This window comes from Parasteatoda tepidariorum, chromosome 9 (assembly GCF_043381705.1).
Source record: "Parasteatoda tepidariorum isolate YZ-2023 chromosome 9, CAS_Ptep_4.0, whole genome shotgun sequence".
NCBI classification, from domain to species: Eukaryota; Metazoa; Arthropoda; class Arachnida; order Araneae; family Theridiidae; genus Parasteatoda; species Parasteatoda tepidariorum.
Genome location: NC_092212.1, coordinates 12,598,762 through 12,615,560, shown reverse-complemented (window position 1 = coordinate 12,615,560; position 16,799 = coordinate 12,598,762). Strand labels below are relative to the sequence as shown.

The window sequence follows — 16,799 nt, the reverse complement described above, 5'->3', positions numbered from 1 at the left end:
TTTTATACCTTTATTTAACCTTTAATTATATTATAAACCTTTAATTATATCAAAAACCTTTAATTATATTATATACCTTTAATTATATTAGTTATTAAATAAAACCTTTAATTATAAATTGTATAATAAAACCTTCTTAGAAACAACATTGCAGTCATTTTGGCAGTAATACAAAATCAACAAAAAAATAATAATTTTCATTTAATTAGGCTACGGAGTTAAACTTTGATAGTCGTAAACTCACAATTGGGTCGGCTCTGTTATAAAACAAAATCTTGCTTAAAAATCTTACTTTAGTTTAAAATATTAATTATTTATTTTTATATAAAAGTGAAAAATCTGTCCGCTTGTCAGAATGGTCCGGAAACACCAGAAAGAAAACACCACTTTTTATAATGCTTTTTTCTGCAGTTTGAAATTATTAATTGGTTGGTTTATTAGCAATTGGACGAGTAGTTCGCTGGTAATATTGAAAATACGAAAATCTATTGCTCTAATAATCCATTTCTACATTCCATTCGCACTTCGTTTTTTCTCGCTTGTTTGCTTTCGTATTCCTGTTTAGGCAGAGGGGTGCGATTGTTCTTGTTTTCACCTGTAGCGCCATCTATAGTCAAGAACTTGACTTCTGCCACACCGTACGTCGCACTCGTTTATGATGCGGACCCATTCATACAGTGATTCATTCATCCACAGATCGTAATTTTGACCTGAATCAGAGAACGATCAATCTCCAATCCAGTACCCCCAGAGGTTTTGATTCGTTATGGGAGCATGGAGGACTTTGCGACTCGATCATTTGCTACACGGGTCATCAGTCACCATTTACTACACGGAGAGTTTTCGGCGGCGAGGTTCGAACCGATGAACTCTCGTTTTTTTCTTACTGATAGCTAATAATTTTAGACCATTTTATATTATATTTCATTCCTCTGCGTTAAATTATTCACATGCAATATTGAAAAAAAAATGTATCTCTCATTATTTCGAGGTGTGTTGCCATCAAAACAGTTTCGTAACAAATTGTTCTTTTTTTAAATTTAACAGATAAAAGAGGCAGACAAAATTATGGGGGAAATCCAATACTAACTTAAAGCTTACTAAGCTTATAGTTTACGTACTGAAGTAAATATGTGAGATATAGAAACAAATAAGCAGACAAACATAAGTTATACCACATTTTTCAACAGGAAATAATGATAGTGGTTCCCAACAAATGCGGAATGCTAGTCAAGCCTAACACCACTCTTCCGTGTTATCAAATTTTGATTTTTGAAGTATCTCCGTTTTCACATCACATCATAGAAATCTTGCAGTAAAAAACATCATGAGACAAATCCATGCAAACAATAAATTGAAACAAATAGATAAAAAGAACAGAATCTGTTCAATTGTTCAAAATTTAAAAAAAAAAGTTTCAAGTAAAAAATTGTTATTAAATTTTACTTAAATTCAGACATAAATTTAACAAATAAATAATTATTTATTATCAATATTATTTTGAAAATCAGTTGAAACAATCTAATATATATAATTCTCTTACGTGACTTCCAAATTTTGGCTGTATTTCTTTTCTGCCGGTGGCAACGTTTGCTTTGTTTTAGAAAATCGACCAATGATTACCGCTAAAAATGTCACATGCCAAATCTAGCTGAGGTGGCTCAACATATAGTGCTTTTAAAAACGGAAACTGAAAAAACCAGAGAGCAACAGCTGCGGCAATCTCATACTATTAAGCTGGGCAGAAGTGAGTAGTCTTTGTCGATAGATCTCTATCGTAGTATTTTGTCGAAAGCGCTTTTTTTCACGAATTTATATATTACGAATTTATTTGACGATTTTTGATTTATATCACGAATTATACTATAGCACATTTCTAATAGGTTTAACGAATTACATGTCATTTATTTGAATTCAAATTTATTTTAATGACTTAGTATTTACTAAAAAGATGTAATATTTTTAAAAAAAAGTTTTTATGTGGATTTGAATGATTGTTTTGAATTCTTAGAATTTTATGTATTTGCAAAGTACCTAAGTTAGTAGCGGGCGAAGCGAGCTTGGTTTGCGAAGCAAACCATATAAGATTGCGCAGCAATTTTCGGGGGTTGGCGAGCGTCAGCGAGCAGGGGGAACAGCCCACTAGTTAGTATATAATACAATTTTCTATTCACAGATGTTATTAACTTGAGATACAATCAAACATTTACGTCGAATGAAGATATAATCAAAAATAAGAAGACAAATCAGGAGTATTAAGAAAGAAATTTAAGCTTTAAGTTTTTTTATTTCACTTTTGGAAATTCTTTTAAAAGGAATAAGATAACAAGATGATATCTCATAAATTATCAATACGTTACTTTATCAAAAAGAACACAGTAAGATAACGTTAGAAAGATTTTTTCCATTTTTTTTCTGCATGCAAAAAAAAGTATATCGAAAACTCATTTCTTTGCTATAAACTAGCTCCTAAAAAGAAGTTTTTTAACCTAATAAATTTTTTTTCTACATAGTAAAATGCTTTCGATCAAATAAATGTGTTAAATTTCATGCACATAGTATACTTGAAGTTGCGTTTTATATTTCCCCAATAATTGCACAAAATACAATTATCATAAAAATTTTATCAAAAGAGAGTGTACTGAAATTAATTCACTATATTTGCTAAACACATGAAGACTGTGTGCCTTCGTTTGAAAAAAATAAAAACACATAAAAAAGGATTTTTGAACAAACATTGAAGTAGTGTTGAACAAAATAGTAATGTAGTATCATATCAGACTTAAAATATATTAAACAGTGAACTTCATTGGAGCATTCACTCAATGAAGTATTCATTGGAGAACTTAATGAAGTATTCATTAGATTCTCTTTAACACATTTATCTTTATAATTTTCAGCAAATTTTTCGAGAAATGCTTCGACTTAGTTATCTAAATGTAATATATATTAGATATATACGCACTTTTTTTACGTCATACTAGAGCTTCAGTTTGAGCTATTGGTGCCAGTCTGGGAAACATCCCTGAGGATGATCCGAAGACATGCCATCGCAATTTTGATTCTCTGCAGAGGGCATGCGGGGACCGATCAAGACAAATTCAGGCCCAAGTCCCACCAAATTTTCCGGGTCCCTTACAAAATATTTTGAAATTAAATTTCTGAAGAATAGTTCTAATAATAAAAAAGAATCGATTGATCTGCATGATTCAGGAGAAACATTCTAAGAAATTTTGAAAACAGACAAATGTAGATTATTTTTGTAAGATAAAGTTTACGTATCTGTATATTAAAGCAAAATATAAAACAGCAAAACAATGTTGTGCCAAAATAAAAATAGTTTGGTGACCATAAACAATTGAAATCAGTGATCATTGCTAAAAGTCACTGATTAACTGGATTGTTTTTTTATTGTAAGCTGTAATTATTTTTTTATTTAGTACTTAAACCAACACAAAGCTAGCTGACTTTTCATTAGATTTAACGATAAGTTCAGCATGCATGCTAAGATATTTAGGTTATTAATTATAATTTTTATTAAAAAACACGCGCAAAAATATCCAAAAGTGCCAAAATTATATCTACTCATGGAAAATTAAAAACGACGCCCGGTGGCTGAGCGGTAGCGCTTCGCACTGTCATGCCACAGGTCCCTGGTTCGATTCTGAAGCAGGGCAAGGTTGACTCAGCCTTTCATCCCTTCAGTGGGTCGATAAATGAGTACCAAGCATGCTTGGGAACTAAACACTGGGGGTTCCGCGTTTGGCTGACCACCTGACCGTATCATCTGCTCCTGCACACCAGAGCCCAAGGTCAAGAAAACTGAGATGGGCACAGTAGGCCTTGGCCCTCTATGGGCTGTCGTGCCACTGAGTTTAGTTTAGAAAATTAAAAACACATTTAATTAACAATTTATTTAAATCTAACACTTTAAAAAAAATTAAAATTCATATTCAGCGCATTCACTTAAACCATTGACGTAATGAAGTGACCAATTCAAAAATAGTAAAATAAAAAAAATAGTAATATTGCGGACTTTTTAACTAATTTTTGAGGTACCCCAGAAAGTGTTTGCCCTAGGCCCGTGCCAATTGGGCCTAGGCGATGATCAGGCCCTGAGGGGATGGCTCCCCTGCTTTGGTAGCCCGACGACCTGCGTGCAAAGTCGAGCACTTTACTGTAGAACAGTTTAACGAGTATCGACACCGCGCACCCTCGATCACAGTGGTCACTTACCTGCTCACTGACCACAACCATTGATGTTTGATTTCGGCTTGGCATAAAAACCATTTTTTTTGGTTTAATTTTCGTGTCAGTTTTGTAACTTTTTACTTCAGAATTACGATTCCGCAGATGAAAATACCTCGTGCATCATTCAATGTTAAGTCTACGGGAAAATGTTTGTATCGTTTTGTTTTTGGCATATTTGGCACAAATCGGTAAATTTAAATATGGAGTTAGATCTCAGGAACTGTAATACATACAAAATATACAAGAGCAATAATTTATAATATCATTTTATAATGTTATGTTTTTTATTTTTCAATAAGTGGAGTTGCATGAAATAAAACATAAGGAAAATATGCTCCTAAAAATAATTTCTAATGGAAAAATAATAATAATAATAAGATTTTTTTCTATTCAATTGTATTAAATCTTTTATAATAAAAACACGGAGCACTGTTTAAATAGCTGCTATCATTGTTAGGAACAGCGTGATATATCGAGACAATACTTGAGAATGGTTATTAATACTTTATAATCTATAACGAAGGAGTTATATTTTCTCTACATTTTTCAACTAGGAAATAATGATAGGAAAATATCTGCATATATTTATGAAGATTCTTTTCAAAAGATGGTTTTTAGCAAAACTACTTTAATCTTTATTTCGTAAATCATGCATTTTAATTTTTTTTAAATCTAGTAAAATAATTTATTTTGAAATAAAAATGAGTATTTATGATGGTTTTTAAATTCTGATTTTTCTCGTCGAAGTACGCTTTTTTTCATAGTATAATGTTTTTTTTCCTATTAAAGCTAAAAAATTTTAACTTTCCATATATTTTTTCTGTGTATTTTCACTTTTAGTTTTCTTAACTAAACGGTTCTTTAAAATGTAAATTTACAAATTTATCAAAATTTCAAGTTGGTATCGCGAAAGTATATTAAATTACACTGATGAAACACGAGGACTATATCTTACAGAATGTTTAAAACTACGTGTAGATTTTGATTTTGAAAACTACACATCTGCGTGTTGATTTATATTTTAAAAATAATTTAAATCTTTTAGCGTTTTCAATTCAGAGTATACAAATAAAATCGTAAAAAAAGTTCGTTTTTGAAGCAAGTATTACCTAAAAATACTTGCGGTACATTATTTGAAGGATCGAAATAAAACCATTAATTATATTAGTTTCATACCTTTATTTAACCTTTAATTATATTATAAACCTTTAATTATATCAAAAACCTTTAATTATATCAAAAATCTTTAATTATATTATAAACCTTTAATTATATTAGTTATTAAATAATTAAGTTATTAGGACTATATCTTACAGAATGTTTAAAACTGCGTGTAGATTTTGATTTTGAAAGCTACACATCTGCGTGTTGATTTATATTTTAAAAATAATTTAAATCTTTTAGCGTTTTTAATTCAGAGTATACAAATAAAATCGTAAAAAAAGTTCGTTTTTGAAGCAAGTATTACCTAATAATACTTGCGGTACATTACTTGAAGGATCGAAATAAAACCATTAATTATATTAGTTTTATACGTTTATTTAACCTTTAATTATATTATAAACCTTTAATTATATCAAAAACCTTTAATTATATTATAAACCTTTAATTATATTAGTTATTAAATAAAATCTTTAATTAAAAATTGTATAATAAAACCTTCTTAGAAACAACATTGCGGTCATTTTGGCAGTAATACAAAATCAACAAAAAAATAATAATTTTCATTTAATTAGGCTACGGAGTTAAACTTTGATAGTCGTAAACTCACAATTGGGTCGGCTCTGTTATAAAACAAAATCTTGCTTAATAATCTTACTTTAGTTTAAAATATTAATTATTTATTTTTATATAAAAGTGAAAAATCTGTCCGCTTGTCAGAATGGTCCGGAAAAACCAGAAAGAAAACACCACTTTTTATAATGCTTTTTTCTGCAGTTTGAAATTATTAATTGGTTGGTTTATTAGCAATTGGCCGAGTAGTTCGCTGGTAATATTGAAAATACGAAAATCTATTGCTCTAATAATCCATTTCTACACTCCATTCGCACTTCGTTTTTTCTCGCTTGTTTGCTTTCGTATTCCTGTTTAGGCAGAGGGGTGCGATTGTTCTTGTTTTCACCTGTAGCGCCATCTATAGCCAAGAACTTGACTTCTGCCACACCATACGTCACACTCGTTTATGATGCGGACCCATTCATACAGTGATTCATTCATCCACAGATCGTAATTTTGACCTGAATCAGAGAACGATCAATCTCCAATACAGTACCCCCAGAGGTTTTGATTTGTTATGGGAGCATGGAGGACTTTGCGACTCGATCATTTGCTACACGGGTCATCAGTCACCATTTACTACACGGAGAGTTTTCGGCGGCGAGGTTCGAACCGATGAACTCTCGTTTTTTTCTTACTGATAGCTAATAATTTTGGACCATTTTATGATATATTTCATTCCTCTGCGTTAAATTATTCACATGCAATATTGAAAAAAAAATTTATCTCTCATTATTTCGAGGTGTGTTGCCATCAAAACAGTTTCGTAACAAATTGTTCTTTTTTTAAATTTAACAGATAAAAGAGGCAGACAAAATTATGGGGGAAATCCAATACTAACTTAAAGCTTACTAAGCTTATAGTTTATGTACTGAAGTAAATATGTGAGATATAGAAACAAATAAGCAGACAAACATAAGTTATAAAAGCACTCTTTTTAAAGTTTACAATGTTGGCATATGTTTTGCTTTAAACATATTATGATTTCTGGATAAAAAAAAATACTCCTCGATAGTTACATCCATCCCCAAAATACCAAAAACCTGAATATGCAAACATGTATAAGCTAAAAATTAAAACCAAGCTCACTTTTACAGCAAGAGTTTATACGTATATTTCTTCATTCTTGAATACATGCTTTTAAATCTCGAAATAGTTGAAATTGAATTGATTTTGAGGCTATTTATCACCGCTATCATGCCAATTGTTTATCAGCAATAAAACATCTAGAGAAAAGAAGATCTATCTAAGCTCTTCCTTTTTTTTTATAGAAAGGTTTAGTTATAAAACAATTAACTTATAATTGTGAAAAGAATGAAATGAATGCCTATGCTCGGATTGAATATTTTTGTGAGAAAAAATAAGTTGGAATTCGTTAGTTTGCTGAATAAATATCTATAAGCATCAATATCTACTTTTTAAATTGATATCACTAACTAAAAGTAAGACCTAAGGTATTTTTTTCTTTTCCCCCCCGCAGTTTTGAGTTCTCGAGCATGCGCGGTCTATCCATATAAGAAAAGAAAGGTATATTTTTACGTGACGTGCTGTCAAGTTGCAATTATAGTATTGGCAGAATTTATAAGGGATTTTTGGCTTGCAATCGAAACAATCTTACATTATCCCCTATACCCTATCCAGGGGTTTCTCTCCTGCTATTACGAGGGGGATCGCAACCACACGGGTATGGATGAATTTTGCGCACCATCTTAATTTCTATTCCCCATGGAAAATGCTTCTTTAATACTATGATGGTTGACCGCCAAGAGAAGTTAGATTCTCATGAACCAACAATCCATGATGATTCGTGAGAGTCCATGATGGTTCCAACTATACATTTCCATGGTGATTTAATGAGAATTCTTTCTGGTTCTCTGGAATTTGAACCATCATAAATCAGTTCAAAGTCCTACATTAGAATGACGGTTGTTCATGATCATTCAAGCATTTCATTACTACTATACTATGAAAATTCGTGATGATCCATAATGGTACAATAATGTATTTCCATGATGGCTTAATAGAAATTCTTGTTGATTTAGCAGGAATATACCATCAAAACCATTTGATTTTTTTTATGTTGGCTCATCGTAAATCAGACCGAATTCGTACATTGGGGTGATGGTTACCATTAAGATTATGTTGGTAAATCAATAGAAAACCATCTAAAAGTTTGACTTTGCTATATATATACTACAATATGTATTGTCGCTTCATCAACAATTTAAACTGCTGTTTTATCACAGTAAAATATTATAAAAACTAATAAGAAAAATTATTTAATTTTATAACTGGAGTGTGGCCAATTTTTTTCTTCTTGATCTTGCCACTTAAGTAAAGCCAACTAATTTTTTTCACAAATTAATAAAAACGAATGAAACACAAAAAATATATTCATATTTCATAACTTTATAATTTTCTTTTCCTTCCATCAGGATAAAAACCACAATAAAAAAAATATTTAGCAATGCATGTACAAGGAACAATATTGTTTCCATAAAAAAAAGCTTGAAAATGAATGCGTGTGTTGTATTGTAATGAATTGCAAAAAATGAAGTAAATTAAAAAAAAAATCCTTATCTGTAATAAAACTTTTAATATAAAAATAAACTATAATACATTTTGTTTCAGTTGTAATCAAAAAGATATCTCAATAGTACAATTGTTCTTTTTTTGAGATTTTTCTTTGAAATCCAAAGTTCGAAACAAAGAATAGGGAAATAGAGATCCGCATCCAACGAATTTTCAATTGTTTTTAACAAAACTTACCTATTCAACCCACAAAATGTATTCTGAGCACGTTTTATTGTTTAAACAGCTAATTTTTACATATTTAAAGCTACTTCAATTGAGTTGAGTACTAAAAACTGAGTATTGATATTAAAATAAGGCAGTAAATAATCATTGTTGTTAAGATGAAAACTACTTTAATATTAACTGTTGTTGTTTTGACTATTGTAAGTGGTTTTAACATATCTTCAGGTTCAGAAGACCCGGCTAAGGCAGAACACTTTCATTCCTGTCATAGATGGATTAAATGCAGTGCAGAGGGTGAGAATATTTTTATGTTTAAATCTGAAACGCAATTATTATTGCACCTTTAATTATAACTATATCTAATTAACAACTGTAATTATTGCAGCTTTTCAGTATAAGGCATTTTCAGAAAAAATGCTATTTTACTAAGTAACTATTCATTAAGAATTATGTAAGGGAGAGTCGGGTATCCCCCCCCCCACTTAAGGAGTATTGCTTATATTTCTGCATAATATTGAGTAATAATCAATATTTTTGCTTGTTTCTATTGTTTTATCTTCTAATTAAATAATGCAAAAAGAATAAAGAAAAAGAAGAATAGTTAAACTTAAAAAAATAGAAATTTAAAAAATTTGTCTACTGTATTCAACATATTTTCAAAACTATTGTTTACCATGTTACCAGCTGCATAAATACTTGAAACTTTGAAAATAATCTTTTTTTAATATAACAATTAATGTCCGATGGCCCATTGACTTGAAAAAATATTCTATACATATGATATTGACTGTGGGCGGGGGTACCCGACACTCCCCTACATATATGGATTTAATGAAATTTCCTTCCTTTATAACTTTCAGCTAGTTTAATGTTTCTCAATTTTTTCTGAAATTTCCTAACTTAATTATCAAAATGCAGTAGGATTATAATCGGTTACACATTTCTGTTCTTCTCTTGTCATGTCTTCTCAAGTTTGTGGACACAAATTGGATGTAAACACTAAAGTGCTCCCTTATTGGTTCGCCAACTGCTTTCATCATCTTTGTCTTCCTAGGAAACATTGATTGTTTTAGTAAGACACAGATTAGGCTCAGGTGATAAAGCGTTCGCCTTTCAATGAGGTGAATTAGGTTCAAATCCCAGCCATGGCTGGTCGATATGAATTCCGTTCCCGTCTCGCACCGACCATAGAACCGTCGTAAAATATCCTCAGTGGTAAACACATAATGGGCTAGAGTTCAGTTGCCGTTTGGCTAACCGTGGGAGATTTTCGTTGTTCTTCCTCTCCAGGTTCAACAAAAGGGTTAGTTCCATCAAAAAGTTCGCCATGAAGACAAATTTCTCTCATTACTTGATCCAGGAGTTCCCCTGTTTTCTGGATTGGGTTCATAATTACAAGGCTAAGGAGTTTAACATTAGTAGTCGTGAATCCAAAATGGGGCCGGTAGTTCAACGACAGTTATAAAACTACTAACAAAATAATAAAACTACTTAATTGTATAAACTTCTAAGAAAATATATATTTTTTATGTTTAACTCTTATGTTTGCTTAATTTGATCAGTTTAAAAATTATTAGATAATTAGTATTTCTCTTTTTAACAATAGCTTGTAATATTATGCTTAAAAAATATGCTTTGTTTGATTATACATATCAACACGTATGGGAATGCTGTTTTGAAAAGTAACAAGTAAAAATTTAAACAAGTTAACTAGTAAGCTACAAGTAATCTAGTACGAAAAAAAAACGATTTTTAAATGAATTTAAGGAGAAAACTTCACAATAATATAAACTTTAATTAAAAAACATTTTAAGCAACATTATTTAGTGATTAATGAAAAAAAATATCCATTATTAAATTTGCAAAAACATTTCGCATTTCATCTGAAGTGTCATTTAGTTTGTTTTAGGAACATGTTGTGCAATGTTCAGTTAATGTTAAATTAAAGCAACATAAGACAATATCATATTTGATATAAAACTATCTTTTTACAGAAATACAAACAATTTTATGTTTTCCGTGTCATTATTAGTGCTTATACTTGCTTTAAATACCTCATTATCTTATGAATGGGATGCTTTGAACTTTAAGTAGTTCATGGCTTTCATTTGTTTCCGGCATATTATTGTCAGGTATATCTTGATGCACTTTCGTTCCCGCATTTAAATGCCGTTTTTAAAAATAAAGTACTTTTGACTTTTTGAATGAGAAAGAAAACTAAGTATAACTCGTTTATTTTCAGTTCAGATTTCCTATATACATAAAACTTTTAGCAACAGTTATCACAAACTCTTGAGAGACAACCGGTACTTTCAAGAAAAATTGCTAGGGATATATATATATATATATATATATGAAGACAAGTTTTAGAGCGCTCAAAACATGTTGACTTTTACTATCTAAAATGAAATTTTTTCTTATCAAGTATCTTTCCACTTCACTTTCTGTTATAGTTCAAAATGAAGAATAAAACAAAGAGAAATTAGACATATGAAAAAAGGGGGAAATAATAAGTAATAAGTAAAAAAAAAGATAACAAACAACAGTTTAAAAAAAAAAAAATGCGAAAAATTTTTATTTAAAAAACCTGAAAAAAAGGTATTATCTTTTCATCAGCCTACACGACTATATCCGTAAAACAGAGTGCTTTCTGATATTGTATCAATCGTGTGGGCTGATGAAAAGATTATATCTTTTTTTCCGGTTTTTTAAATAAAATTTTATCCCCTTTTTTTTATTTTTTTTTTTACTTATTACTTATTATTTCTCACTTTTTTCATATGTCTTCAATTTCTCTTTGTTTTATTCTTCATTTTGAACTTATCTAATCTGTTCTGTTTACTTGCTGCTTAAGCGCAATAAATGAAAATTATTGTTTTTCTTAACTTTCTTCGTGTTTTCTTGTATTTATATATATATAAATACAAATATATATATTTTCTATATATATATTTTCTTGTATTTATATTTATATATATATATGTACTTAATGAAGTTGATTAAGGTAAAGTTAGAGGAGGGATATGGCAGACTATAGTTTGTCTAAGCTAAGAACTCCTCCGGCCACAAAGGCCCGTAGGAGGAGTCTAGTGCTAGGGAGGAGTCTGGTGCTCTGAGGCCGTTTGGTGCTATGGAAACAAGAATGGCGCATTTTAGAGAGGGTAGCTTCACTCTAGGACTAACACAATAGACTGAAGAAAGAGATTCCCTTTCTCACACCGACCCGAGCCGAAACTACTCCAAAACAGTGACCCCGCACCCCAACTTGAAATAGTCATACCTCGTTACCATAGTCACCGCCACGGGTTCAGACAAATGTCTGGATGAGTTCCTATTTTTAAAGTTAAACCGGAGAACTTGATTGTTCAGAAATTAGTTACATTTTCTTGTGGCAAACTCTGAATTGCATTTCACTAGACAAGAAAAAGAGCTACTATATTGGCGTGACGTTATTCATACATTCGATGCAGATATTTATAGCTTTTTATTACACTACGAAAAATAATTTTTAGTTCAGATTAATATACATTTACTAAAAATTCATACCCGATTAAACTATCAGGATTTAGTCCACTAGTTATTCTGTTTCGCTTCGATAACTTCTGGCGTCAGCGTAAGACCGGACACTACCTTAGTCTTGCCCCCCCCCCTGGTGTGTGTCTTCGTTTGACAGATTCAGGTCAGTGGAAGAAAATAACTACAGAACATTAAATTAAATCCATAATGTTTTTAAATTGTCGTAAAAAATAAAAATGTATGCTACATTTTCACTGAAATTCTAATATACGTAAATTTCTGAAAGATTTATCTCTAAAAGTTAACTCTCATGCACCTTATCTCTACCTCACTAGAAGAGTAAGAAAGGGCGATTCTGTTTTTTTTTGGAAGAAAAAGTCATTGATAAAAAAGTAATACATATATGACTTTCACAGATGATATATTGTACACAATTAAATATATATAATGTGACATTTTTTAGGTCGAGCTGTTTGACTCCAGCTGGACGTCGGATTTCATTTACCTAGTTTTACTATACTTTCTCCATCTTACATTATGTTTGCATGTGTATAAAAAGATCTTCGCGAAGGCAAATTGGGGCGCATCCACTAATTTCGTGGATGCGCACGTGTATGTAAGGGCATCACAAATTAAACTTTTGATGCGGTTAGATTTTTTTATTATATTCATAGGTAATGAAAAATTATTATATTATAGGAGACTAAATATTTTTGTTTGAACCTTTTCGAAAAAGAAAATTTGGGATTAAAAACTAAAGATTTTTTTTAACATTTACATTGATGTTATTTCTACTCTTCCCCCCCCCCCAAAAAAAAAACGAAAGTAATATTACTGAATTTAAAAATTTAACGAACTACAGTTACAGTGTACGGACTTTTTTAAATTTACTCGTGTCCATTTCTACCGAAAATAAAAGTGATATTCTATTAACTCACCAACCATCCACGAAAGAACTTTCTTTCTGATTTTAGTTAAATTCTGACCGTTCTGATTCTACTTCAATTCTGATCGCTCTGATTCTTGTGAAATTTCTTCGGCTATAAATTAGAAAAATAAAAAGAGAATAAATAATTTAGCTAATGCAGTTCTGTAACTGCCAAAAGTTTAGCTAAGTCACCTGAACTTTAGCTAAACTTTTGTTATCCCCTGAATTTATTTCCAATAAGCCTAACGTAAGGAAGAAACTCTTATTTAAGTATAAATTTTAACAACGAATATCCTAATCTTTTGTAAGTATTTTTTTATTCTATTTAATATTGAACATTAGAAAGTGGTTTATTTTTAAAAATGACATTTATTTTTCTTAACTGAAAGCAATTTAATTGCAGATAAAGCCGCACTTGATGAGTTTAATGCCTGCTTAAATCAGATACCAGCAGAGGTAAGATTATTTTTTTAAAAGTTGTTTGAGTATAAAAACAAATTTAGAGAAATTTACAACTTTTTATGTCTTGAATCTTAATATTTTAAGGTTCCCTTGGTAAATTCGAACTTGTTGACGTATTTAAAAAATTGTAACTCATCTCAATGCAAACATTATATTTCACAACCAGAAAATTTAATTCATAGCTCATACTCAAGTAGCACCGTTACCAAATTGCAACAATCTCAGTGATTTGAGACGGGGAGATTTGAGTCATTTGAGACGGGATATACCACAGTATCGTCTCGCGCAAGGATCCAGTTCAGACAAGAATCTGTCAAATGGTGATCCTGTTGAAACTTGAATGGGTCACAGTTTTAACATTGACATCCTGTTGAGACGTGAATGTGTCACAGTTTTCTCACTGACATCCTGTTGAGACGTGAATCGTCACAGTTTTCACACTGACATCCTGTTGAGACGTGAATCTGTCGCAGTTTTCACACTGACATCCTGTTGAGACGTGAATATGTCCTGTTTTCGTCGCAGGATGAAATACCTGCGACAATTAAAGGTCTCATTGTAGTCTCATGTTTAACATCTTGTCATAGATCTTTGGCATTGTTGAAACTATACGAAGAAAGAATAAAATCGAAAGTTTGTTGTACAAACAAACATTGAAATTGTTGGCAAATCAGTTATGAAGAACTTCTGATCTTGATGTAAAAAACAAAAAACAAAAACAGGTTATCTAAGCAGCCCTGCCCTGAATGTTAGAAGCCTGACTTCCGCTTAAGCAAGATTTACTTAAACGTTGCAATGCTTTCCTATTTTTCACCTTTTTCCTTATCTTTTACTTTTATGTCACGATGGGAATTGCAGTAAAGGGGTTTTATAAAATTCATTTTATTTAATTGTATTTTTTACTGAACGCTTTTTTTTTAAATATCACATGTCCAGTTAGCCCAAACAAGGGGAGGCAACCCAGTAGGAACATTTGCTCGGGGGCCCTGCTACGGCAATAATATTTTTTAAAAAGAGACAGATTTTATCGAGATTGTTGTAATAAAATTAACGTAAAACTTATTGACAATTACATTCAAATTTTGTCTTCAAAATAACAATAATCTTAATAATGAAATAAATTTCTTTAAATTAAACAAGGGGTATATTCACATTTAATGGCTCTTTTTCTGAGACTTTGAATACTAGAATACTTTGAATAGAGAAATTGTACGGATATAATTTTTTTCTTCGTAGTTATATAGAGAGGATATCGGAACTACGAAGGAAAAAAAATATTTCAGTACAATAGAGCCATTAAATGTGAATATACCCTTTCTTTAATTTAAATAAATTTATTTCATTATTCTTAAGATTATTGTTATTTGAAGAAAAATTTTGAATGTAATTTTCTTCTGTTTTTAAAATAGGTGACAATAGGCAAAAGTCACATTAAGTAGTCAATGAGACTTTCATGTGTTATCGCATGATAAGATGACATCAAAGTCTCATTATGACCTCTTTGGAGTAATTTAGAAAGGTAACATTTGTGATTATGATTGCTTTTACCGTTTCTAGCTTTAATTTTATGTGACTGTGACAGTCTGTGCAATCACGGTGTTGAAAATAATCATGCGGAAACAAAGTCTTAGATCGGAAAACTCTAGCTTATACAGCGCGCGGGAAAAAGAAGAGAAAGAAAAAAAACTCCACCCTGAATAACTTTCGTTCTAATGATCGGATCTTCACGAATTAGAAATAATTTAAAATGGTTCGAGGAAGAGACCTCAAATATGCTAACCAATTAGTTACGAAATCAGACACAAAAATATCCTTCTTCAAAATAAGCATTCCTGTTATTTCCATGGATCCGGGTTTCTGATCTCAAAAGTATAGGGGATAGCTGCAATCTGGGAAATGTGGCTAAATAGTTCTTTCAAGAGCGCAATCTGAAGTTTTGATCCCTTGTACAGAGAGCAACGTGGAAGCACAAATGAAAATACATAAACTGACATATAATAGTTTCAGTTGTATAAGCAAAAAACTTCCTCAGAGTCTAAACAGAGAGAAAGACTTTACACAATGAGGAAGATCCTTGATTATGGAACTGAAACTATTCCGTTTCAATTTATGCACTTTCGTTTATGTTTTATTCACGTTTTTTTATTCTTATATTGAATTTATTTATTCTTAAACTTTCGCCTTATACTTTTAAATTAATTTATTCTTATACTTTCGCAATATCTCCTTGATTTCTTAAGGGACGCAAAAAATTGTTACAAACAATAATAAAATTCGTTTATTCAAAGATAATTCTGTGCAAAATAAAATTTCTCGTAAATATCTATTATTTTTTTAATTTTCTTTTAATAATGCTCAAATTTTTTTTGAAGTAATGCAACTTTTTAGTAGAAAAAAGTAGTTTTATGCTTCAAAACGGAAAATTTGAACGAAATCATTTGAATAGTTACTGAGAAAAGGAACTTTAAAATTGGACTTCTCAACAACTATTCGACCAATTCCTGTCAAATTTCGGTTTTTGACATAAAAAATTACATTCTTAAAAATGATTTAAAATTTTTTATGAATTCAAATTTGTTTCAACGATTATTATATAAAGTAATAAATATAAATAATCATTAAGAATATTTTTTTGAATGGAAGGAAACGAATTCCATAATTGTGTTCAAATTTTTTTTGATTCGCTTAAAACATTTTCGAGATATGTGGAAATACACAAATATTAAAATTAACATCGAGGGAATTTCCTGACTAAACGATATTCAAGCCATTTCCCAGTTTGTGCATACCCCCCCTATTTCGGGGATCAAGATTCCGTTTTTGTGTCTGATTTCGTAACTTACAATATCGTCTGTTCCAACTAATCAACATTTTTTTAAGCCTTCCCTTCGAACTATTCAGATTGATCTGTTGTACCTGAAGATCTGATAATTAGATCAAAAACTATTCAGGGTGATTCATTTATTTTTGTGCAATATACAGAATAAAAAAAAGGAAAGCAATTGAATTATTTTTGATGAAATGATTAAATTTTGTTTACAATTTATGTTTTGACGAGTTGCAATCTGAAAAATTAGGAAACCATATTTTAGTAAAGACAATGGTCATA

General features: G+C 30.5%; 1 protein-coding gene across 2 annotated transcripts in view; it reads left to right on the top strand.

Moving 5' to 3' along the window:
* The window catches only part of LOC107453025 (uncharacterized), a 188,618-nt gene that overhangs the window by 160,681 nt on the left and 11,138 nt on the right, over window positions 1-16,799 (top strand). Inside the window, exons 1-2 of one of the 2 annotated variants that reach the window (XM_043057216.2) lie at window positions 8,681-9,078; window positions 13,632-13,684. The exons of the other annotated variant lie outside the window; for it this stretch is intronic. Of the exons in view, the coding sequence (XP_042913150.1) occupies window positions 8,943-9,078; window positions 13,632-13,684 (189 nt within the window). The 5' untranslated portion in view covers window positions 8,681-8,942. Of the gene's footprint in view, window positions 1-8,680; window positions 9,079-13,631; window positions 13,685-16,799 lie in introns of those variants that run through there. 2 annotated transcript variants of the gene reach the window in all.